We start from the raw sequence: 27,566 nt of genomic DNA, 5'->3' as shown, positions 1-27,566 counted from the left end.
GAGAAGTCATTGAAAGAAAAAATTAAATGGTATATAGTTGATATACTTTCACTAGAACCCTCTGAGAAATATAGAATGTAGTATTATAATGTTTATAAAGAAAAAATATCATTTAAATATATTACACTTAATAGAAAATCTCAGATTTAAACATTCTTTAAAGTAATCTTTAAAATATAACACACCATCTCTCCAGTCACACATATCCATAGGAAATTCATTCTCACACAATGTGTTTATACAGAACCCAACAAGTATCCTACATATTGTATTATATTTTATTAGTCACGTTTTCGCCACTGAAAAAAAAAAGAAAAACAAAAACTTGCTTCACTTTTATATAAAAGGTATTCACAGACCCAGGCAATATCAAAGAAGCAGATGAATAGAATAAACAATTAATTGGTGTCCCAATTTCCAGATCAATGAACACTTTAACAGTGCAATGAAACCCTTTACCTCCACCTGCTAACCCCTGAAGATTATGTGATTAAAAAATCTGTGCCTTTAACCAGCTTCTCTCTCAGTATTTTTATTCCACACAACACCACTCAGTTGGCTAAATGACTAGGCAACAAGGTCAATCAAATGCAATACTTCTCTCTATTCAAATATAATGGAAATTTTGACCATTCCACATTCAAAGAGCAAATACATTCTCACACTGACAACCACATTCCATTGGCTTTTCCTGAAAGCAAAGTGTGACAGATGCCTTGGCTGTAATTGCCAATCAGCCTTTACATGGCAGCTGAAAACACAATACATCACTTTGATCTCCTTTGCTCTAAACACATCCACAATCAAGAAACCTGAACAAGGAATAAGAAATTGGCATCATTTCCAGAAGCTGTCACTCCATGGCAGTTAAATACTATAATGTATATTTTGCTCATATTTTTATTTCTCTGTTTCAGAGATGCTCTGTCGAAGACCTGAACAAAAATCACCTACACTTACATATTATACATATAAATTTGAAGAAATATTTGGAACACACATATTAGTGCTAAGTACAAAATCTGAATATAAGCACATTTAATTAAATATCACCACTACCATTTCCTTTTCCACTTATACACTTTGGAATAAAACAATATACGTGTGCCTACCTGATCTTGAAATAGTGCTCAAAAAAGTTGTACTCACATTTTGCAGGCAGGTCATAGCCACATGTGATTTTTGCATGTCCAGTTTCACAGCCGTTCAGGTTACGACATTCAGCCAGTAAACAGGGGCCAGCTGCTCTGTGAATACAGCCATCCACTAGGAGAGACAGAGAGAGAGAGAGAAAAAAAAAGTTAGCTCATATTTGTTCTTTCGGAATTAAATGCAAAACCCAAGACAGGAAGAGAAAAGGAACTCAATTTGTTCCTCTTGAAAATCACTTTAGCCTCATGGAAGAAAACCTATGTTGTCCAATCCGTCAAACACTGTTTTCTTGTGTGTGTGTGTGTGTGTGTGTGTGTGTGTGTGTGTGTGTGTTGAGCAGAGATAGTAGGGTTATAGAAGTCATGTAGTGTGCTGGTAAACATTAAACCAGAGTTTCTTTTGGGATGGAGGAATCCCTGATTTGTAGCATTTTCCAATACCAAATGTGTAAATATCCAATATCCAATATCAAACTATCAGCTCAATGTACTGAACACAGAGTGTGAAACAAAAGCTAACAATTCTGTCTCGCAAGCTGGTAAGTATTGCCTCCAACATACCACAGGTTAAAGAAGAAAAAGGTCAAGAAGGAAGTAAGAACAGCATCTAAAACATCTGTACTCACCTCAAAACAGAGTAGAATTAATTAGCCATTCAAAAAAGAACCAGACCTTTGAGTTCCTCCTCCCCCAATAGGATGACACAAACAGAGTTGTGTTTCTGCAGGGTATCTGACAGGGCACTAGATGATGGGCAAGGGTAGTTTAGTTCTTAGTAAACACCCAGAAAACCACCCTCACTCACCTGAAGGGACTAAGCCAAGAACTCCGGCTGCCCTTGCCTTACCTCCACTAAAGGAAGGGCTTTCTGCCTTTCACCAATCAAGTCTCATCAGTCCTCTGACCTCTCACCCCCCCCCCCCCCCCCCCCCCCCCCCCGCCTTCACATCTGGCCTACACAGTGAGACTTGCCTTTTGAAAAAACAAATCTTTTTTTTTTTTTTTAAGATTTTATTTATTTATCCATGAGAAACAGAGAGAGAGAGACAGAGAGAGAGAGAGAGAGAGAGAGGCAGAGACACAGGCAGAGGGAGAAGCAGGCTCCATGCAGGAAGCCCGACATGGGACTTGATCCCGAGTCTCCAGTATCAGGCCCTGGGCTGAAGGCGACACTAAACCACTGAGCCACCCAGGCTGCCCTGAAAACACAAATCTGATGCTGTGGGAAATTAAAACTTTATATGACTGGATGGAGCGGGTATGAGTGCACAGAGGGAAGGCTCAAAGATCATATGCATATAAATTAGGAAATTGAAAACATGGGTTCTTAGTTGCTGTTGAATCAGCTTCTTGACTGAAAGGAAATGCAAGACTGCTAAATGAAGGTAAAGAGACAAAGAGGGGGAGAGTAATAGTAAGTGGGGGTATGAAAATAAACCAGGGTATAAGAGGTCAAAAGATGCCCCCCTCTCTCCATAGTCCACACACCATGTAATTGATCCAGAGAATCTTCAACATTCCAATGCATATTCTTTCACTGTTCAGTAATACACATACTCACATATACAATTTGTCTCTTAAAAAAAAAAGCTTGATAAATTTTGTTCAAACTCTTTCACTAGCAATTATACTTTCTTTAAAAAAAAAATTATTCTGTCCAGGCACCTGCGTGGCTCAGTGGTTGAGCATCTGCCTTTGGCTCAGGGAGTGATCCCAAGGTCCAGAGATAGAGTCCCACATCAGGCTCCCCACAGCAAGCCTGCTTCTCCCTCTGCCTGTGTCTCTGCCTCTCTCTGTGTCTCTCATGAATAAATAAATAAAATTTTTTAAAACAAAATTTATTCTGTGGAATAATTAACACAAGTGTAAAAGCTATAAGAATGTCAAAGTTGTTTATAAGAATGGAAACTTGAACCTACTCAGATGGAGAGCTAGTCAGATAAAGTCCACCAGTGTAATCCTATTATGCAGCTGTTAAAAAGAATGGGCCAACTCTATATGTAAATAGTCCTAAACATGGAAAGATTTCTAAGTGAAATGTCAGGTTTAGAAGAGTATGTAAATCATATAGCCACAATTTTGCTTACAAAGTTATACATATACACACTTAGATACATTTATGTATACACACATATATGTACCACAAAGATACATCAAAATATAAAAAGTGATTATGAGATGGGAAACAAGAGTGAGACTATTGGAAAAAGTCCTAACTTATGTTTGAATTTTTTTTACAAGATCTTCAAGAGAAGTGTTTTGAATTGAACATTTTTTCTTGGCAAAGAGATAATTAGTTACTTAGTTTGAAATGGATAATTAAATAGGATTTGCTAGTGTATTTAATCATATGCTGTCAAATATTGTCTGCATTATTTAGATTGCAGTATAATGCAGTTTGTGGATATCTAATTCTCAAAATCTTCATGTTATACCAGCATTCATGAATAGAGCAATGAAAGAATGGCTGAAGAGCTATCTAATAATAATGACTTCAGCTTAAATTTCTTGAGTGCATCTATATGCCAGCCACTATACTGAGGCTAACCTTACCAGCAGATACTGATTTTATTGTCTTCATTTTATGAAGCTTAGAAAAAGCTAGTAACCTACCAATATTCACAAAATATTGGCAATGTGATTCAAAACCTCAGGTTTGTCTGATGTAGCAACCATACCTTTACCCACTATAATTCACTGTCTTCAGGACTGAATCCAGGTAGTCTTACCTCAATCCCTACATGTGGCCTGTTGAACCATCATACTATGCTGTTTTTCAGTTCTCATCAATTATGCTTATGAATTATAAAGGTCACACAATCACATGCACAGATTTCAAATGTGCAGTTTTGATGAGTTTTAAGAAATGTATATACTCATGTAATCATGACACTAATAAAGATGCAGAATGTTTCCATCAATCCAAAATGTTCTCTTGTGCCCTTTCCATCCAATTTCTCTTCTAACGCCACACAGAGAGCCCCTTTTCTGATTCTGATCACCCTGGCTAAGTTTTGCCTATTACATAACTTCAAACTTCATATAAGAGATGCAGAGTGGGGACTAGCTTCTTTCAGTCAGCTTATTTTTGAGATTCATCTGTGTTGTTGCATACAATAATACTTCATTCCTCTTTATTCCTGAGTAATATTCCCCTGTTGAAAAATACCATAACTTCTTATCTACTCATCTATGAATAGCAGTGGCATATTTGCAGTTTTTAGCTATTGTGAATAAATTTGCATGGTTGTACAAGTCCTTTTGTGGCTTTATGTTTTCATTCCTATTGCACATATAACTATGAATGAAATTGCTACATCAGCATATATTTTACTTTATAAAGAACTAATACCAGTTTTCCTAAGTGATTATACCAATTAATATATACCTCCAGAAAAGTTTGGGGGTTCAAGTTTTGATAATGTTTTGGTGTTGTCAGCCTTTTTAATTTTAGCAATTCCAATGGAAATAGAGGGGTATCTCACTGTGATTTCAATTTGCAATTCCCTGATGATTAATGATGTTAAGTATCTTGCCAAGTGCTTATTGGCCATTCATATATATTCTTTTTGGAAGTGTCTGCTCATCTTTTGCTAATTTTTATTATCTTTTTTATTACTGAGTTGTATTAAATCTGCCGTTAGTCCTACCCAATTTTTCTTTTTAATTTCAGAGATTTATTTTTTAGATATTAAGATTTTCATTTGGTTTTTTGGTTCTTTTACTTATAGTTTTCAGAACACTCCTGAATTTTCCCCTCTCCTCACCCTCTTTTTACCAAAATGCCTTCACAGATTCTGGATTGTGGTTTGAACATCCTATCTGTCAATTCCAATATCTATGTTAGCTATGAATTTGTTTATATTAACTGATTTTTCCCATGACTCTGGGTCACATTTTCTTGTTTCTTTGCATGTCCAGTGATTACTGATGACATATAAACATTGTAAATCAGTTGTAAAGGCTTTAAATTATCTTCCTCCAAACAGCACTGAAGTTTGCTCTGGCAAACAATTAAATTACTGCCAGGTAATATAGTGGCTTAACTGTAGGCTTTGTTAAGGTAGGCTTAGTCTAGTTTTTCCTTTACTTTTAGGATATGGTCTTTTCTCCTAAAGCATGAGCATTCCAGAACTTCAATGGAAAACCCAAGATGTTTGTCATTTCCCTCTAACTCGGGGGAACTAAAATTCTAAACTCAATTATCACTGAAGTGAGAAACTGAATGTTCTGCTCTGTTCTTTCAGCCTTCTAGTTCTTATTTTCTTCCTGGGTTCCTTGGACTCTTTATCTGTATATGTACAGTTTAAGATTAGACCTTTAATATATAGATTAGACCTTCATATATAGATTTGGGGACTCCCTCCTCTGTGACTTTCTCTCTTCAGGAATTCTAATCTCAATTCCTAGTTATTCTGACAACACTGAGTTCAGTCCTGCGATTCCTAAAGTCAATAAAACTACAGTTTTTTGTTTTCTTTGAGCCCTATCAGCCACTTTCTATGTGGGACCTGGAGGGCCCTTAGGGTCAAAGCCATTGAAAATGCGGATTTCACCAAGTGTGGTTTCCTTCTTTTGAAGGTTGAATCCTTTTTAGTTTCAGCTTGTGTTTAGGTGCTCTCTAGTGCCAATAAATAGCTTCTGTCGTTGCTTTTATATTTTATCAAGAATTTTAAATTACTATTAATAGGAAGTCTACTCTGATACAAGCTAGTCTGTCATTAAAACCTGGAAGGATACACATAGCATTTTCTCTTGGCTATGCTATCATATTATTTTAGAGCTATATGTGGCCCTTGGAAAAGTGCACCAAAGAAAAAGAAACAGCATTATCTATTGTATCCATTCTGTAACTTAAAGTGGGTTGTTGTGTCTTTGAAAGAAAATATAAATAAAATAAATTAAGTAAGTAAGTAAGTCTCCATATGTACAAATACAATATAAGGTTTTAAAATTCTCTAACTTATTGTCAGTTCTTTTGCTAGACTTCTTTTTCCTAAAAGGCAAATCTGACTATCATTTACATACAAATAATGTTTGCAATTCCCCATATCTCACATTATAAAACCTTTAATTACAAATTATGGTCCTTTAGACCCTTCACAAACGTGTTTCCTACTTAACTGTCCAACTTCACATCATCCCACTCTCACTCCCTTGGCATCATCTACTTTGATACATCTAAATTGTCACCATTTGTTAAACACAAGACTTTCTTTACAAAGTACTCTCTACCCAGAATATCCAGCCACCCCTCATTTCCTGTTTAGCAAGGTCCTTCTCATTATTCAACTTCTAGTTCCAATGTTTCCTCCTATAAAAAGCCATTCACAACATTTACAGGACGCAATAATGCCTTTTTACATTCCCATATTCTGGCTTGTACTCTTATTTTCATACTTATAAATTGTTTTATAGCTATTTTATAAACATATCAGACTGGTTATATGCTAAAAAGTCTCTCTCCTTCTTTAGTCATTTAGCTCCTTGAGGGTGGCTAATTCTCTTATATTCCTAGCTATCTTTTTTTTTTTTTTTTTTAAGATTTTACTACTTATTAGAGAAAGAGAGAAAGCAAACAAGCAGGAGGGAGCTGCGGAAGAAGAGAGAGAGAGAAGCAGGCCCCCTGCTGTGCAGGGAGCCCAACACTGGGTTCAATCCCAGGACCCCAAAATCACAACCTGAGCGGAAGGCAGATGCTTAACTGACTGAGCCACCCATCTTAATAACTGACTTTTTGTAAGTGCTTAATACAGTTGAACTAAATGCAACTAAATTTAAGAGGAAAACTAGTGTAGTTTTTTTTTTTCTTTTTTTAAATAATAATGAGGAAGTAGGCTAGTCAAATCCAAAGAACCAGAAATGAAAAAGCAAAGTTAAATACACAGTCACCATGTTGTGGTCACAAATCTAGTGATGAGTTTCCATATTAAAAGTGTTAACAGTTCACAGAATCTGAAAATTCACCCATTTCCCTCAGGTCTGAGGCAGGCCACTAAAAAATATGCTCCTTTACCTTCCCTTTGGGTCAGCCTACAAGGCAACTGGCTGAGTAGTAGCAAGATGTGAGATTCAACACAGTAGTACTTTTTCCATTTCTGTCACTCCCAGTCCCCGGGTAGGAGGGGATAGATGACCAACAGTCAACACTTACACTGCCACAGAAGATATTCAGACTGACCCAAAATATCTAACCCAATTACAACTAAAATACAAAATCAAAACCAACCAATCAAAAATCCCAAGACCAAAAATCCAAATGAGAAATGAAAGTTGAGCACAATTTTCCAGAGAGCAATAGGATTACTGTTGTCTCTCATCCTATAAAAGAAATATTCACATAGGAAAAAAGAAAAGATGACTAAGCTCCATAAATAAATGTGTTCACTGAAGTCTACTTATTTTTCTTTCTGATTATATAGATAGAAAGCAATTTCCAGCATCTCTGTAGTTATATGAGGTCATGAGTTTGAATTCTGTTCAAAGGAGTATCAGCAAAAATGATGTAACTACATTTATGTACAATCCCTAAAAATCCTGTACACAGTTCTCCATATCGTCTTCTGTTATCTGTAGGCTGCATGCAGAGGATCCATTGGAAGACTCTAGGAGATGGTTCAGCAACTAAACAGAAAGTGCCCGAATCCTTAAATGACTGTGTGGAACAGAGCTCCACCTCACCCCACTTCCTATAGTGTACTGTCAATACCATGATAGACAAAGCTTTATAATATAAAGCCACTGAGATTGTGGGATGTTTGTAATAGTAGTTACCTTGACTAATACTTTTACTTCTATTATAAATACTCCAATGATAATTTTCATTCAGCTTCATTATTGCTATTTTTAAAGTCATATGCAAAAAATTTCAGATTTTACTACTTGAATGAACATATTATCTTAGCCAAGTTAATTTCCTTAAGTATGCCTTAGAGTTCTTAATTACGCTAAACACTGAGGACTGTGAACACCAAAGCCAGACTGTCCTCTTCATTCAAATAGTTGTTCCTCTTGCTTTGTGGTTGAAACCAGACTAATAGAAGATGAAAGCTGAGGACTGTCTAAAAAACTGTCTGTGGTATGATCAGCTAGTAATGGAGTGAACACTGAGGTCACTCATTAAGCTACTCTTCATCAGGGCTAAGAGGAGTCTGCTACAACTTCTTCCAAAAAAACGGGTTATCTGCTGTACTGACACACCACCATTTACCATCCTGATAGCAAGGCCAAAGCGTTTACAGGTAGATGGTTAACTAAGGCAAAGGTCTTTAACTCCTGGCATATTTCCTCCAGTTATCCAACAACACCTAAATCCTGAAGACTTCAGCCTATTATACCATTTTGGTTAGGTTTCCTTACATCATAGTGTAAAGAATTAGAATTGTCTCCGGATGTGGTAGAAAGATGGGTTTTGGTTGTGCTTGAGGGGGTGGTAATTATTTTTTACTTCTGTCAGTAATACCTTGGGGTATAGAGTTTGAGTATGTTTTTATAGGATTGTCTTTTTTTTTTTTATAGGATTGTCTTAACCACTATTTGAATAATTAAAATAAAGACAAAAAGATGGGACATGAAACCGCATCAGTTTTTCTGACCTATGATTCATTTTACCCCATACATTCCAATCTGCCTTTCTGGCCTTCCTCAGGTAAAGCTCTCCATTTTATACACAGATGAACAAATTGACCCTGAAAATAAGAAAGAAAAATCAAGCCACAAAGCACTGAACAGGAATCCATCAGATATAGTAGACCAGTAAATATGAACTAGCAAAAACAGAACCAGGGAAGATGTCTAAACATGTGTTTTGAAAAATACTAAACATATTATTTAGCAAAATCCAGTTATTTTATAAATTAGCTCTATGAGCTCTCTGTCTTACAAAGACACATTTTTAAACAGTTTTTAGCAAGGGGTATTTCGAAGTTCTTCAATCTATACATATTCATTTAATCTTCTTTTGTAAATAAAAGGCAATAACTTAATCTAAAAGCAGCCACATGAATCACATTAGCCTGAAAAATAAGAGACTCTCTCACTGAATGTATCTTTTAGAAGCCCAAGAGAATACAACCGAGTTCTTTCCAAATCAAATCAACATAAATTTATTAAACAAATACCTTGCACAAAGCATTCTGCAAGAAGCTGTGAAGAAATCAAATAATGATAATAATATGTCACATCTTTTGAGGATTTACTATGTGCTTTCTGGTATGCTAAGTGACTTGCAAGCTTCCCCTGTATAAGAGGCAGTGCTGCAAAGTGGAAAGAGGATGGGCCTAGAATCAAAAGGCAAAGGTTTGTGTCCCAGTGCCACCATTTAACTTCCCATACTTTGATTTTTCTCATCTGCAAAACATGGGCCCTCCATAGGACCTCTCTTCAAAATCATAGGGTTTTTGTGAGCAAATGAGTTATTACATGACAACCACTTTGATTAATGTTTGGCATGTAGCAAGATGTAGTAAATGTTGGTTATGTCATTACATTTAATCATCATAAACTTTTTTACAGTTAGGAACTATCAGTATGACTACTTAACAAAGGAGAGGATGTTAAGGAGTTAGTGCAAGATCACATAGAAGCTGGGTCAGAATCCAAGTTTGCTTGAACTTAATCTATATTCTTAATCCTTATTCTCTCTTCTTATCTCCATTAATGCAGATAAGTATAGCCATGGTCCCTTCCCTTGGGAGGCAAGTGAATAGGACAGAAAGGCTTAGGAACCATATTTTCACTGAAATAAAAAGTAGTTGGCAATATAAAGAATATCTTAGTTATGGAAATACATCTTTTAATAGATCAAAAAAATTAAAGGAATATGTCACATGTTAACGTTTTACATTTCATAAAAATCCTTTGACAAAATTACAACATATTTCATTCTCAAAACAATCTTACAAGGTAGTCCTGAACTTTATTACTTTTCCCATTTTATAGCTGAAGAAACTCAACCAATGCAAGAGAAAATGTCTCAGGTCATCTACCTGTTAAGTGGCAGATATGAATTCAAGTTTTGTCGCTCTTGAAGTATTGTCAATACAACCTGGGAAGCCTGAAAAAAAAAAAGTGGACTCCTAGACCCAACCTCAAATCTAGAGGATCAGTCTCTCTCGCAGTGGGACCCCAGAATCTGCATTTAATAATCTCAGATAATATGGATGCACATTACCAACTGAGAACTTTCAGCATTCCTCCTCTATACTACCTTGTTTTCTTGACAAACCTGCAAAGAGTGGTGAGTGGTTGGGTCTGTGGCAAGTAATCTGAGAATTCACTAGATGCACAAATTCACAAGTAATGGCTCTACCAAATCAGAGGATCCCCTTTAAATTTAATTACAGCTTCACTCCCCCATGAGTCCTAATCAAATACTGAAAGAAACCCTGCCCTTAACAGCTTACTATTAGAGCAAGCAATATTAACTGGAACTAGAAATGAACTCTAGTAGCAAGTAGGATTTTTAAATGCTGTTTCACTCACAGATAGATACAGTAATCATGAAATTCCTTGGTCATAAAGAGGTCCTTGGTGTATGGTTTCCAAAGTAAGGTCACAAGACATCCACACAGGGGATGGAAGAATATATTCAATCTTTTCTTGATATTTATATTTTTTAAAAAGATAAGAATGAAGTTCAAGTTTACTAATATTAACACAGAGGTTGACAATAGTACCTGTAACTAATTTATAAGTAAACACATAAAATTTAAAAGTACATGCTCAAAAATTTAGTACTGAGAAAGGTACTAAATTAAAGTACACAATTAAAAAACAAATTAAAGTCAGTAGACAAAGTGATGAACAGGGCTCTAAAATCAAACTGTCAGACTCTATCACTTAGAGTTTCTGCATCTTTATAATGGGTATATCATTATTATCTACCTTCCAAGGTTCTTATTCTAATTAAATAAGGTTACATTTGTATAGTGCTTACCTTGTATAGTGCTGTATAAGTGCTCAAAGATTGTTACTGTGGTAGATATTTCTACTAGTGCAATTGCTACACATAAAATTGCAACAATTATTCCCATTTTTGCATCCATGCTCTTGGAAATGTGACTCTGCAGCTCTTTCCATCAAGAAATAGAATTTGTTTCCCCACACCCTAAATCTAGATTGCTATTATAATTTGCTTTGGCCAACAGAATGAGACAAAAGTAATCCTATGGTAGTTCTAGGCCAGAGGCCTTTCACAGTTTTGCTCAGCAATCATATAAATAAGCCCAGGCCAGCCTGCTGAACAGAGAGACAAGCTATCCCAGCTGAGGCCATCCTAGACTAGTTGGTACTCAACTTTCCTAGCAACTGACCACAAACGCATTTGTTAGAATTGTCTATGAGAAGAACTGTCCAGCTTATTCGTGAAACCATAGAATTGTGAGTTATAGAAATAGTTGTTTTGAGCCAACAAACTTTGGGGGCGATCTGTCTCACAGAAAGGCCACCATTATCAGAAAAAAATACAAAGCAATAACCCACTCTCAAGTGACGATACAAAGGAAAAAGTTTGAATAGCTGTCCTAAACTCTTAGGAAAGAAAAACAATATAGCTGAAGTAATCAGGTGAATGGTTGATTTCATTAGAGGTCACCTGTAGCCTGCACAGAAGATTTATGTGTCAGGTAGTAAATCGCATCAGTGTTCCCTCTAGGGAAGAGAGGAAATATCTGTTAGATAAAGCAATACAGTGACAAGGAGATCCACATCTTGAAGCTTCACAGATTCAAGGAATTAAGCTACCTGAAACAGCCTTGGGCTGACTTAAAAATTAACTTCTGTTATGAGCCTCCTGATTTTGCTGGTCAATTTGACTATTAGATCTTGGCTGCGATCCCAGTAGAAAATTATGAATTTAAGAGAATAAAAACTGACACGTTTCTTAGCTCAGGAACCTGGAGCAATTTTTTAGCCAAGGGTCACACACCTAGCTTTCTTTATCTCTAAAAGTTTAGGGACCAATCTTTAAAAATTAGGAAATACTTCTATCTCCTAGATTCTAAGACCTAATTGTGCAGATGCCCAAGAAGACCTGTGTGAGTGTATCTCATTGTTAAACTTGAATTCCCAAGTGAGGATAAAAGAGTATGTCTCAGAAACAAACAGACTTTCCAAATTTTTTCTTGGGAAAAATATGAATCAATGACTTCTAACTCATCATTAGGTTTGAGATTGAGAAAGTCAAGTTGATTAAAATCCTATTCAGATTATAATAAAGATATATTTAGTAAATGCTAACTTCAAGGTAAACACATTACTTAAGATCTAACACATGTGTTTCCTTCCACATATCTAAGTTCACTCTTTAAAAAAAAAATCCTTGATCAAAAAAAATGTCATTATGACATAGATTACTGGTTGTCTATCCATTATCAATTCTTTTATTCCCTACTAGCAGAATCCCTATATTGATAGGAGAAGCTATATGCTCAACTAAAAACCTGGATCATTTTTACCAGCAGCTCTTTAAAAAATGAAAAATATATGCATGAACAACTTAAATGGAAAGGGATGCCATTAAGTGCATTTCCAAGAAATCTCATTATAGAAGGTTTACTTACACAGCAGATGTATGTATGTATGTATGTATCTATCATCTATCTATCTATCTATCTATCTATCTATCTATCTATCTATCTTACCTACTGCTACTACTATGAGGCTTTCTTACTGTTCTACTGCTAGTGTCTTTCTTATTGTTCTCCTTTGAGACTTAAACTTGGTGGCCTGATTTCAGTAGTCACTTACTAAGAATGAACATGAAGGCTACACTCTGGTATGGAAGAAAAAACAGCTGGTAGGTGCCTGAATCTGTGATGGCATCTGTTGATGTCACAGTAGGACAACTTTTCATTCAATGGGAGACAATGGTTTTTGTTAATGAGCATACGTCTGGTGTAAGCCACTATTTGGGGTAAGAATGGGATTTCTGTAACTTGGAACCTAATGCCATCTTTAATGTTGTAGGCATGCATTTTAATTTAGCTGAGACATTTTCCCTGAAGTTCTGGATGACTAATGTCTCTTTCATTACAGAAGTATTAATTACTAAGAAAATAATGTTCTGGGCTGACAAAACATTGGAAAGGGAACAGGAGGCAAAACTACCAACTGATCAATGAAGGGGGCCAGGGCAGTGCTGACCACACGACTAAAGAACGAATGGCAGCTAGAAGAACCAAAATGTGCCAGTCAAACAGACATGTGACCTTAAGATATTTCATCAGCTGTCACTGAGGAGAGATATTTCCATCAGCAACGAGGCTGGATTTACTCAAGGTAGGTGCTACTAAAGAATCCAGAGAAGAGAACAAGAATCATAGTTCTCTGGAAGTCCACAGAAACAGTTTGATGTAGGGTAAATTTGCCATCGGAGATGACAGGGATTTTCAAGCAAATGATATATTATCTGGTATCTCAAAAGCTCTGTAATAAACCCCATTTCTCCTCCTCCTCCTCCTCCTCCTCCTCCTCCTCCTCCTCCTCCTCCTCCTTCTTCTTCTTCTATTTGGCAAGTTTACAAGTTTACTTTGGAAGAAAAAAAATATCCAACACAGCTCTTATTCAAGGGCAACTGCATTCCTCTAATCCAAGCAGAGACCCTTCACAAAAGAAATATGAAAAGGCAGGTCCTAACACTATACCCCTTGAAAGAATAACTCCTCAAAATAATCTTCAAATCTGATGTTAATAGAGTCTAAGCATTAATAGAATGTTGACCTTAAGTAAGGAAGAAATAGTAACTGTGTTCCTGGAGCAGCAGGATAATAGATCTGCTTCTAGAGTGTGGTTTTGCCTGGGTTAAAGGCATATATTGTGCCCCTATTTCCAGATAGGTCTTCTGAATAGAGAGTAGGTCAAACAGAAATGCAGTGCCAGAGAGACCTCTCTCTTTCCAAGAAATAAAAAATGAGTCAACTTACATACTGCCTCTTGTATCAGAAACTTCCCAGTGGCTGGGGACAACACTAGGGATGATGTAGGTCAATGTTAACAGATGCTTCTAAGACAACCTCATTTGTTTTATCAAAAAATGAGACCTATGGAGAAAGGTAATCTTCCCTCAAGGAATTCAGCTTTTAAATTTCAATCGTGTTATAGAATCTTTTCCCCTTATTTTCTTCCTACATAGAAGTAAATATGTCACTTTGAGGTTCATACTCCCATCTGCTTCAGGAAATACAATGGTTTCAAGTGAGATGATAAAGGATTAAAAATCTTTAGGACAAAAAAAGAAAATATCTTTGAACTTTCAAGTGGTTTTCTGAAGGAAAATGATAAAAGACTATCTGTATATGTGTTTTTGCAAAAATGTAAAATCTTGACATACACAAAAGAGAATCTTTGTTTTGGTAAATTAAATTATTTGCCATTCACTCTGCTTGAGTATTATAAGGACTAATATATATCTCAATATATCTGTAGGTCTAGAGAAGAGATAAATAATAAGCAGCCCTTTCCCCAAAGTCCACACATGAAGATGGCATTTATTGCCCCAATCCAAATATCAACTTTCTCCCATTATTTATTTTCAAAAAGAGCTTTGAGGGATAATCTTATGTGAAGAAAAAATTTAGGAGTAAAAAACATTGTGACCATTCTGTCAAGCAATAAAATTATTCTTTCTTTTCAACTTTTTTTGGATTAAAGAAAAAGTTGAACACTCATTAAAAACTAATTTTTAGAAAAGGCTTGGCTCTTTTTTTTAAATAGGAAAAATCCAATCAATGTACTTTATAGTAGTTTAAAATTCACATGCATCCCCTTATTTCTTTCTAGTAAAAACTGCAATATATGTGTGCCTCTGTGAATGAAGATTTTCTTTAACAATTCTAAACTCTAATGGGAATATACAAGCAAAAATTCTCAAGGAAAAGTAAAAGAAAAAAGTACCACATATCAAATGAAATTTTGCATTAAAAAACAATATTTAATGTAAAATGATACAAGAACAGAATAGAATGGTGTCATATGTAATTTCTATAACAAAAATTTCATTCCCATGTACATATTTAAAATATTTCTAAAAAAAAATACATTGAGACTGTTTTTTCCAGAATATGTTTTGAAAGAAAGAAAGAAAGAAAGAAAGAAAAAGAAAGAAAGAAAGAAAGAAAGAAAGAAAGAAAGAAAGAAAGAAAGAAAGAAAGAATTATTTCTTTTGGGAATAAAAGTAGCAATTTGCCAAGTGGAACCTGAAGGAGGGTCCTAGTGCTAATCTGACCTGCAGGTGGGCATTCAATCCCCCAATTACAGGTCTGTTGTATTTTAATGCCAGTTAAGTTCCCCATATCCAGACCCTCAAAGATGCCCTCCTCCTACAAGGTTGCTGCCAAAGGAAAATACATTTCTGGAAGCAAATGGAGCAAAACTTTCCATTTGTTTTCCTTTTCCCATGCAGGCCTCGTCGAAAGTTCTTGTTTTATGGCCTCTTCTAGATAAAGTCCTTCTAAACCTATGTGTTCCCTCTCCAAACCACTGGAGCTTTCTCTCCAGAATGGCAAGTGAGTGTGAAGAAAACTTCACAAAGTTTTCTGCTAGAGGAAGTTCTATTGGATGAGAACTTTTGATTCACATGTTCACCCATTAAAAATTTAAAAATGCAGGGCTGGACAACTAGTGGTGGCTGTGGAAGGGAGTAAATGGGTTCCTCTGTGCCAATAAAGAAAGTTTTGTTCATTCTTCAAATTCATAGAAAAGAGATTTCAGGGAGGAGAAAGCCATGGTTTGGATACTCCTGCAGCTCATCAAAATGCCTATTTTCTTTTTCCCCACTGGAAACATTTTGCCCCATCTAAAATGCTTTTGGGAGAAGTTAAAATAAGGCACATGTTGCTTTCCTCCACAAAGGAGCCCTGTATTTTAACATAGCACATGCATCCAACACCTCAAACGGTTTTGAAGAAAGCTGTGTTTATTATGTGGGCTTATGAAATAAAAAGTACAAACTTTCTCATCCTGGAAAAATATGCAATGAAATTTACAGCCAAAATAAGGAAGCTGTGCATAATGTAACACTTGGCAAGAATTTTAATCAGTGGATTGGCAAGGCTGGATGCAATACCTCAGCTCCTTTCAGACATGTCTGAGTTTTCTTAATTTAAATACCACACACTGGGCCCAAGGAGACCATTCAGGAGACATTGTCCTTTCTGCAGGAATGCTGATGAGCAATACAAGTGAACCGAGAAAGGAGCACTGTTGATGTGATAATGGTTTCAACTTCTGGGAATGGAAGATGGCGAGAGATAGACACGCTGTTATTGTACAGCAAAATAACACAGATTGACATTATGATAAGGCATTCCAGCCACATTACTTTAAGCAGGTAGAGATGCTTCCAGGTATCAGCCTGACTCAGTTTGGCTCTAAAGGGCACAATTCTGGACTTTGTCAGGAGTTTTCGTGTAGGATTGTTGTTTTCCCAACTGGAAAACAGCAGAACTATCCAGTAGCCCTCAATTCCTGAGCAGCCTGACAGCAATTCAAATGAGTTGAAAGTCAGGTCACATAATGAGGACCCAAACTGGACCATCTCAGAAAGAGTTATAATGTGATGAAAAGCTCCGGAGAACCTATTAAGTCCACCATCCCTGTCAGGATGGAACAAGAGCAATCCTGCTTCCACAGCCACAATTTTTAAAGGGCCCACTAAGAAAACATTCCAACCCTCTGCCATCTGGCACAATGCTCTAGGAATTAGTATCCGATATATCTCATGAAATGTCAGGAACCAAAATATTAAGAAGACTTAAAATTTAAATGATAGAAATGTAAAGTATACAGTGTTTAGACTTAACTATCACATGTATGGAGTCTTTTTCTTAAAAAAAAAATCTTTGAAAATATTGCATGTCCTTAAATTTGCAAATGAAGCAAGGTATGGAAAACACAAGATGTTTAAAAATGTTCTGCAATGAATCAGAACCATAGAAGATATATGAAGGACTGGGAGGACAATTCACTCCACTACACAGGAATCAAAGGTCAAGGGACACAGAAAGCTTCCAATCCTTTGTAAACTTTCCTGCTAAGAATATTTTCAGAAATTAATTCAGAAATATGATCTATTTAGAGAAAATGCTGATTACTTTTATGCTACTGTATTTCTTACTAGGCAATAAAAATTTATATGTTATAAATATTAGGAACAAGTTATGATCTGGGGGATTACTCTGCTATAAGTTTTGTAAAACTAGAAATTAAAGTGAATACAGTTTGGGACACCATTACTTCATTTTTACTGCTGCACATTTGGCTCCTAACTCTCAATGAGAAGAGCAGAAAACTGAAATCTTGGCAGGGCTGGGAAACCACACCTCATGGATTTTGTTCACAGCCTGTTTTAATATGAGCCCCATAGAAAAGGAATATACTTTTTTTTTTTTTTAAGGACATTTAGGAGGACATATTTTTCTTTTAGCAAATAGCATAATGACAATCTTGATAGTTTCCATTGACAATGAATTTTGGAACTGATGAAAAATAAACCCAGTTTATTACCAGAGGGCTGAAGAAAATGGTACTTCCAAATTCATATGGAGTACCTGTTACCTAATAACACATGGAGAATGTAAAGGGAAGTGTTTTTGAATGGAGTGATAAAAATGCCCTGGAGAATTTGATGACCAGGCCTAATGGCTGTGGGAGAAAATGAAATTCAAAGGGTGGATATAAATAAGTTAATTATACTAGGAAAGATGGCTTGAGGGGTAAAAAAAATAATAATAAACTAATTTAGGAGCATAAAAATTATTTTAGTATGATTGATATTAGGTAAGAATGCTTGACAATTAAAGAAAAAGAGTGAGACTTGAGTAATATAAAATCAGCAGGCTTAATATTTGTGGGAACTAGGCATTTCCAACTAAGGAGAAAGCAAAAAATATAACCAATTGGAAAAAGGAAAAAAGAAAGAAGATAGTTACTACTTTTATATGTCAATTTCTCTATCAAAGTAATGCTTATATTATGTGATTCATTAAGTGAAGTCTTAGCACCCTTTTTAAAATTGTTTCTAATTCTTTCTAAGCCTACCTCCCCCACTCTTCATCCATACTGCAGTTAAAAATAAATAAGTAAACCGTTCTTAATATCTTAACTGGTAATTCCCTCCTAACTTTTCACCCAGTTCATTCTGGCCACTAAGAGCAGTAAGATGCTGTCCAATCAGTTATTTTTCTGTTACCTCATTTATTCCTTTTTTTTTTTTTTTTAACTCAATGAAGACTCCTCAGGCACCTACCATGTGCCAGGTACTACTCAGCATTGCGGATAGAAATATAAAGAAGCCTTGCCTTTAACAAAATGGCATCAGAGTTACATGTCATAATTGAGATATTTAGTTGGAATGGAATATTACTTAGTCATAAAAAAGAATGAGGTCTTGCCAACTGTGACAACAGGGTGTTATGCTAATTAAAATAAGTCAGACAGAGAAAGATAAATACCATACAATTTCACTTGTATGTGGAATCTGTAATACAGAACAAACAAACCCAACCAACTAATCAAAAAACAGACTCTTAAATAGAACAAACTGGTGATGCCAGAGGGGAAGTAGGTGGGAATATGGGTGAAATAAATAAAGGGGATTAATAAGTACAAAGTTCCAGTTATAAAAGGAGCAAGTCACAGAGATGAAAAGTATAGCATAGAGAATGTAGTCATTAATACTGTAATTACGTTGTATGGGGACTACACTTATCATGGTGAGCACTGAGTAATGTAAAGAATTGTTGAATCAGTATGTTGTACATTTGAAACCAATATAACACTGTATAATAACTATGCTTTCATTAAAAAAATAAAATATCTAGCAAAGTTCTTTGCCCTTATATATCTGAGGATTTGTCAGTATTTCTCTACTCCACTGCAGTCAGCACAGTCTGCCATGCAGGTGAAATCCTAACATTGTCCTTATGTGACTTCTCTCAGCCATGCTGGTATCCATTTGTTATCCCTCTAACTTTGGACAGGTTTTGTGAAAAAGGCACAAGTTCCAGATTCATAAAAGATGGGCAAATTTTTCATTCACCACTATTATTCAGGATGCTGAGTAACCTAGTTAGCTCTTTTGAGCCTGTCTTCTTATTTGTAAAATGAAAATAATAATTCTTATCTTTAAGAGTGTTTTTCAAGATTAGCTTGGCTCAGACATGGTAATGTTCATTAAATGGAGTGATGTAATCACTATTAGGTTCATCTTTTATTTTATTTATTTATTTATTTTTAATATCAGGATGCTCTTGCAGAGGTATTGGTTTGGAGGGGAATTGAAAAGGGTCAAGAGCTGGCCTTGGTCCCAAGTCAGGATGATCACCTTATAGGTATTACAATTCTAGGGCAGTGAGACTAGTGCCTTCCTGCAGACAACCATGTATTGACAACAGTCTAAAAAGTTCCATAGTGAATCTTGCAATGTTATTATATGCCTAACCCAAAGGGAAAAAAGGCAAAGATGATTTTTTCTTTCAAAAAGGATGCCATGTTCCTCATCCAGCCTTCTGAAAAAGTTGTCATGTGAAATTATTTCACATTCTTTTCAGCCCACTCAAAGCGCATAAGGGCTTTCTGAAACATAGGTCTAGTAAATATGCCTGAATGTCAGGATTTTGGCTGTAACAGTGAAACTAGGAAGGACTCCAGTTTTATCTTTCTGTGCTCTTCCTGATTAATGAGCCAGAACCCTGGTATTTGATGAGCATGTGAAAAATACAATGTTTTCTTCTTTATCTATTGTTATTTTTAAAAACCAACAATTATCTAATTCTCATCCTTAGTAATGAACAAGAAGCATTTAAAAAGGAAAAATGTATTGCCCAGCAGCAGATTAAAAAAAGACAATACTATATGCAATAAATGCCTTAATTAGGTCTTGAACATATAATCTATACTTTAGAACTAGAAAATCAGAAGAGTTATAGTACATTAAAGAGTCGATCTATTGATAAAAGTAGATAGCCATCAAGCCTTTCCTGTTAATGATAATAAAACACAAAGTAGTAGAGAAAAAGTCTTCTAAGTGTTTCCTTTAGTCAAAACCAAAATTGTTTACTCAAAATGTTATATGATCAAGAGTTTTTATAAATTATTTAATTATTATACTAAATGTCATGACATATAGAATCAAACTAAATACCATGATATAAAGAATCTGAGAAACACTGCAGCAATTACTGCCTATCTACATATTGCATGATCTTTTTATTTTTTATTTTTTTAGTATTTTTTGTATGGTCTTTTTAAATAACTTACTACATTTGTATAATTTATTACAAGGTGCCAACTTGATGCTCTATCTTTCATAAATGTTCCAGTCTGCATTTTGCCAAAGAAAGGATACCCACCCCCCTTCACAACCACATTACAACCCTCCAAGCCAGGAAATTGATATGGGTACCATACTACTATTCTACTTGAATTTTGTCATTTGCCCCAGCAATGTCCTTTTTTGCTTTCTGGGTCAGAATTCAATCCAGTGTAAGTGTATTTAAACCCTACGTAGAGTTGAAAGATTTATGAAAGAAGATTTCTTATTAGAATAATTGTTATTCATTACTATTTATTTTTTAAATATTATTTTAAGCTTCTTTGCCCCCAGATGGGGCGCCAAGTATTGAAAGTAGATACTTCCATAACACCTGGAAACAAATTACTAAAAACAGAGAAGAAGGAAATTTGTTTTTGAAGGGATTGAGATGATCAATCTGCTTTCATTGCTTGAATTCATCCATTTGTTAGCAAAACATGTGAATATTTTATGTATCTATTGTATCTGAGTTTCTGAAGAAAATGTATTTTAAAAACATGTATTTAAAATTGTGATCTCAACTTCAACTGGGCAATATTACACATACTATGTGCTCAGCAGAGTGTCAAATAAAATATGTATTTTGAGAAACACTAAATTAGCAAGCAAGATATCTTCAGGAAAATATAACAAATATTTTTGAAGAATAGTGATTAACATATATATGAGAAGGTTTAAAGCTATTACTTATAGTTTGACTATAAAGTCAACATCTTGAAACCCTTCTGTGACAAGTTATTTATTTACTTTTATAACGGAATATGGACTTTTCTCTAGAAAAGCATAGGCTCAACTATCTAGCAGGGATCTCAATACTTTCTCGTAAGTAAAGTATGACATCTACATGTGGCAAACTCACTTAATCCTGAATGCAATTCTAGACGAGTAGAAGGGCAAGAGGTTAAACCACTGCTGTATTTATCAATATGCTTTTAAACCAATGAGTGGATCAAGTAACATACAGAATGAATGGGAATTAAATGTAATTAAAATCACTGTCTCCACAGACAGGGCAGGTTATAACCTTTATTCTCTAACTAAGTCTCCTCCCCTCATATGCCTCTAAGAGTAATAAATAAAAGAACCGAAGATCTTTGAAAGTTTTTTTTTTAAGATGTTATATTTAGTTTATTTTTTAAAATCTGGGATTAAAAATACAAAGCAAAAGTGTATAAGAGAAGGTTATTGGAAGAGAAACACCAAGAGAAATGGCTGAAATTGTGATGGCATATTTTATTTGACTTTATATTATACTGTTTGATTTATTTTAAGGAACTCTGTCTTAATGAAGCAAATTTGTCAGAAATGAATACAGTCCCAGAGGGGAGAGCAGAATTTCTCAGTCTCTGAGCATACTGGTGCTCAGCATTTGTCCACCAGACCTCTTTTTTTCCAATGGTGTATTAGTCAACACAAAACTTTTTTGGGGGGGTTGTAACCTGGAGCTTAGGCATGAGGGTAGAGTTGACGATTTAGAGAACAAAAAAATAATGAACATTTTTCAAGTGTAATTAAGTGATTTGCTAATCCCTAGGAAGTCAGCATTCCTTGTACTAAGTTCTACTACAATTAGAACTGAACTATAATAAGAACCAAACAATCACTTGGTGACTGCTGAGTGAAAGACACCTCAGAGGACACAGACGAGAATGCCTGCCTCTGGCAGGTGAGACAGACATCGCTACACTGCTATAAGATATTGAGAAGGGCAAGGTGAATATAGATTAATGAATTATTACTTCAACATGATTCTTTTAAGAAGGTTCTTTTTCCTAATTATATATAAATAAATACATAACTTGTAGGAAAGGTGGAGAATACAAAAAAAATAAAAATAAAAATAAAAGTGCAAAATTACCCAGACTTCCATAACCAACTTCTCTTAACATGTAGTAGATTTCCTTACTGCTCCTTCGTAGCAGGGGCTGGTTGTTTTAATGTACTAGTTCTCAAAGTGCAGCCTCAGGAACAATAGGAGCACTAGGGAAATGTTAGAAATGCAAATTTGGGGTCCCACTCAGACTCATGGGGTCTCACTCAGAAGTTCTGGAGGTAGGAGCCAACAATGGATTTTGACAAATCCTTCAAGTGATTCTGATCATGCTGAAGTTTGAGAATCACTGTTTTGAGATATTCTTAATGTACAGATTTGAAAAATCTAGGCCAAAATTATCATCCTCTTTTTTTCATTTTATTCTATTTTGTCATCATGGTAAGTGTACTCCTTAATAATCCCCATCCCCTATTTCCCTCATCCCATACCCTCCCCTCTGAACCATCATCATCTTTTTTTTTTTCTTTTAATGGAAAAATAAACAGTACTGGGTTTAGTTTGTGCCTAATTCCCAGTGAAGAGATTAAACCCAACAGCAGAACACAGGCTCTAACTCCTACTTTTAAGAGTATAGTCCTCCTGTTGGAAGAAGAAATAAAATTGAGGGAAACAAAACAAACAAAAATTTCTCATATCTTTCTTTCATTCTGGTCTTCTTCCAGAAAGTATTAAGGTGATTTAAGTTTCTGAGATCGAGATACTGGTCTACAGAAAATTTTAAGGGTTCCATATACTATGGTTTAACCCAATTTCCTCAAATTGAGTATAACTTGGAAGAAAAGAAAAATTAATCAGAGCATGAACATTACCAGTTAGCAAAATTATAATTAAAGTATGTAATTAGACACAACTGACTAATTTTAAATAGTCTCACAATAAGAACTCCAAACTTTAATCATCTTTTTTCCCTCATCATCCTAGAAATGAAATAGTTTATTGAATGGATAGTATGCACATAGATAATTCACTTTTAATAAGGTTAAAATGCAACACAGTTACTACAGATAGGTTAGTAAAATTATCAGGTATTTATAGTCTTTTAGAAAAAGATAATATGCCCATATTCCCTTGGAAGAGGAAAGAAATAAACCACATATATATTTTAGAAGATATTTGCTTACCAAAACAAGTGTGACTTAGAAGTCAGAAACAAGTTATTACAAGTCAGTGGTTTTACTTATTGGCAGAGCATTGTTCTTTCCTGGGTGGTCTGAAAAAGACTGGTAATTCCTTAGAATTATCATGTACTTGAAACTAAATACTAGTGAATGGAAATTAAAAATAACAACAAGAATAAGCCTCTCAAAGAGCCTTTTCATATTGTTTAACATCATTTTATGTATTTCTGTTTAAGGTTTTCTTATCACAACTAAGCCAGAAACACATATACTATTACCCTTATGATAATGATTTAATTATTTTATATTCTTGCCCAGCTACACAGGTGGTTCACTTTTCATGAACAAAGAAAACCCCTAGTAAATGGAAGGCCAAAACCCTAGAGATATGTAATCTTTTTTCACAGTGTGTAACAGTTCCGGCTGGTATTTTTCCACGTGCAGCCCTGCAGTGCTTCACTCCGCCAAACCAAAACAGAAACTACTGGTTTATTTCCAGCTGTCACTGAGGTTTTTCATCTGATTTTATTTACTTGTCTAAAGTGGCTGTAACAAGCACCAAATAAGCCACAATTGCCAAGAGCAAAATATAAAATTAAAGGGCTTCAATTAATGAATAAGTAATAACACACTTAGAGAGAGATGCTAACATGAATCACTGAATGAGGCACTGTAATTTATTAGATTATATTTTTAAATGATTTTGAATCAACATATTTAAAATTATATAAATGCTATTTGGTACATGAATTTTAAAATCCATAATGCTAATGCATTTTAAAGTGTAAAATAAAGCACAGATTATGAAAATAACAACACTGTAAGACCAGTTTATATTTCTCCTATTGTAAGAATGTGTGGGTCTTTATGTGTGTGTATAAGTGTCTGTGTGAGAGAGAGAGCTGTACTACATACATGTTACAACAGGTAACCAGCCCTGTGAAAAGGTCATGAGGTTTAGAATGTAGTAAACATTCATGTACATCATAACTTCTACTTAAAGTCTAAGAAACAAGGAAACCCAAGACAGCACGAAGAAAACACTATTCCAAAATAAATAGAGAAGTAACAATTTTCAAGATGAAAAGTTCACAATTCTGTACCAAGAATATTAAAAAACAAACTGAGTACAATATAACCTCTACAGTAATGACACTTCTCGTATCAGCCAGAACAGTCCCTGGTCTATAGCCAAATTCACTGGCTGGCATTTCCCCAGCAACAACCCTGAGCTACATATTTAAATCATAATGCTAGTAAAGGGCTGTTAAATGTATTATAATAAAACACGAATACTTTTTTCTCTATAAGCTATGGTTCAGCCAACATGCATTGCCTATTTTGGCAGGGATGTAAAAACCAGGCCTGCTAACGTGTGTTATAGAGAAAGGACATGTGTAAATGAAGTAGGACACTTCTATTGGTGCCAGACAGAAGTGAGTAGCTATTATATATAGTGTCACAAGTTCCCTCTTAAGCTTGGATAGACAAACAGTGAAGCTCATGCTTCAAATGCAGGTTCAATCCCTACCCTTTTAAAGTTAGAATGTATGTACTAAGATCACAAATTGGCTGTATGAATTTCTTTGCCATCCCAATTCTCTGGACTCAGTTTTCTCCTCTGAAATACAAATGGGGTAGAGGTAGGGAATCTGAAGTCCCTTGATGGCTCCACAATCTCAAGACCTCCACCATCCTACTACACAGACATACCAAGCGAAGGCACAAGCTAGCCCCTGCAGAAATGCCATAAGACATCCAGTAGAAAACTAGACTAAAGAGAAACAGACTGGGAGAACTGGGTTCTACTTCACACTTTGCCCCATACCTGGCTATGTGACTCTGAGGAAGTTTCACAAACCCTCTGGGCCTTAGTTTCCTCATTAATAGAAAGAGACAAGTTGATCCTGAAACTCCAACTCTTGTTTCCAGGGAGTAAGAATCAGGCCATGTGTCCTAAGCAACAGTGACAAATGGCTTCTCAGAAAATGAAAAGATATCACACATCTCTGGGATTTAAAACAGCCTCTATCATTTCATAGAAAGCCGATTAACTCATTATAGCTAAACTGTTCAATAGCAACAACAATTTTGAGTGAAAGCATGTCAATAGAGTTTTATTGATTAATCACAGGGGGTTAATTTCTACTTGATCTTTATGTTAATTTATCAACAATATGAGCTACCTTTACATAAACCCCTGTAAGTTAACAAAAAGAATGTTGCTTCATTAGGAAGAAGCAAAAAAGAAGGAATACTAAGATACTGTGAGAAGGTTAAAACAGACTTAAGGCAAAAAATAAACTAAACATTTTTTCTTATAACTTAGTAATAATGTTAACTGGAATTTGTGAAGAATGATTTTTGAGATGAGTAAATTTTAAACCCCAGACCTATCCAAGTATGATTTTATCTTTATTAAGTCATTCATCCCTAAAGACCTGGTATAATAATAGATGAACTGTTGGGATGCATGGGTAGCTGAATGGTTGAGCATCTGCCTTTGGCTCAGGGCCTGATCCCGGGGTCCTGAGATCAAGTTCTACATCGGGTTCCCCACAGAGAGCCTGCTTCTCCCTCTGCCTATGTCTCTGCCTCTCTCTCTGTGTGTTTCTCATGAATAAATAAATAAGATCTTAAAAAAAAATAAACTCTTAACAAGTGAACATTGCAGAAGCAAAACACAGTCATGATCACACATGCACACACACACTCAACACATATAACAACACACACAATACAGCATCTACTTTTGACTTATACATAAGTTTTGTATTAGAGAGTAACTAGTGCATTTCTCAACACTGTTACTCCACTGACAATGAGCTACACTCTTTAAAAATAAAGACACAAAACAGAGGAGACATCCTAACTTCTAATCTAATGTTTAAGGTTGTAATAAATAGTTAATCATTCTCAGCTAGTCTGAAAAGAAAAAAAAAACAGTAAAATAATCTATGGTCACCAGTTCTGGATATTGCAGAGGGCAGTTATGGTCAGAGAAAATACTCAACACAGTTTTATAATTAAAAAAAAAAAACACACTGTGTATGAAAGAACTCAATCCATCCTAGTAATTGCTTTCTGTGAAATCTAACCCTTGGTCCAAATTAATGAGTTACAGGTGTGAATCTAATACTTTCCATTTTGCCTAAGATGTTACTGTTGCTTTTTTCTGAGACACTTGGCCTCCAAAGGTATTATAGTTAATTTATCATAACATACTATCAATGTTCAGTGTTCACTAAAAGAGGGAAACAAAGCCTTTTTGGTGAAATAGAGAGCTCTTGCTTTTCTGTAGGGCTGTCAGATACCAATACAATTTTTCTTACCTATACATTTAAAATTCTGCTTTCATTATTTTTTCAGATGAACTGTCAGACCAAAATAGGTGCTAGAAATTTTTATTTTAAAAGACAGAAAAATTAGTACAGGCAGTCATTGCCCACATTTGCTTGCTGAACATACTCCTGCTATTCAAATAGAAAACAAATTTTCAAGAAACTTATTTTCTTGAAACAAGAGAAACAGTGAAAAATAAGATTAGCAGTTGTGGCAGCCAGGAGGGTGGTTGTCAAATATATAGCTCTTTGTTTTTTTAAATAATTAAATATATCTTCTGGAATTAATACCTAGTATCATTTATTATGTGCCAGACACTGTGCTAAGTACTTTTCACATATCTTATTTTGAGTTCTCTCAGAAATATACCTTGAGACAAGGATCTGAGTTCAAGTAATTTATTTGAAAGGAGATCCCAGGAAAATCAGTAGGGAAAGGAAAAATGAGACTGGGAAGGAGGAGAAAGGAGATGTATCAAGCAATTAACTTCTATGGGCAACTGGAGCTCTCAATCCTGCCAGGGAACTCTAGAAAATGTGTAAAACATGCTTCAGAGATATTCCAAATAAGAGGCTGCATTTGGAGGTGTTACTTCCAAGTTTGTAGACTTCCAGTGTGCCTTGTGAACGAGCCAGCCATTCTTCTACAGCCAGAATGAACGCAAGGAGCAGGGCATGTTCTCAGGAAGTAGAGTTGGTGGTATATAAATGAGGGCTCAGGGAATATAGACAGGACCCTACTAGTCCACTACAACACACTATATCATTTAAACTTCACAGTTATCTTGTTGATGTGAATAATAAGACCCT

At 35.3% G+C, this 27,566-nt stretch overlaps 1 protein-coding gene across 2 annotated transcripts in view; it reads right to left on the bottom strand.

Annotated features, from left to right (window-relative positions):
* MACROD2 (mono-ADP ribosylhydrolase 2) overlaps window positions 1-27,566 on the bottom strand; it is a 1,912,080-nt gene that overhangs the window by 1,268,307 nt on the left and 616,207 nt on the right. For both annotated transcript variants that reach the window (XM_041733514.1, XM_041733515.1), the window contains exon 5: window positions 1,150-1,266. In XM_041733514.1, coding sequence (XP_041589448.1) covers window positions 1,150-1,266 — 117 coding nt within the window. The remainder of the gene's footprint in view (window positions 1-1,149; window positions 1,267-27,566) is intronic.

Source organism: Vulpes lagopus, chromosome 18 (genome assembly GCF_018345385.1).
Source record: "Vulpes lagopus strain Blue_001 chromosome 18, ASM1834538v1, whole genome shotgun sequence".
NCBI classification, from domain to species: Eukaryota; Metazoa; Chordata; class Mammalia; order Carnivora; family Canidae; genus Vulpes; species Vulpes lagopus.
This window is presented reverse-complemented; position numbering and strand designations above follow the sequence as displayed.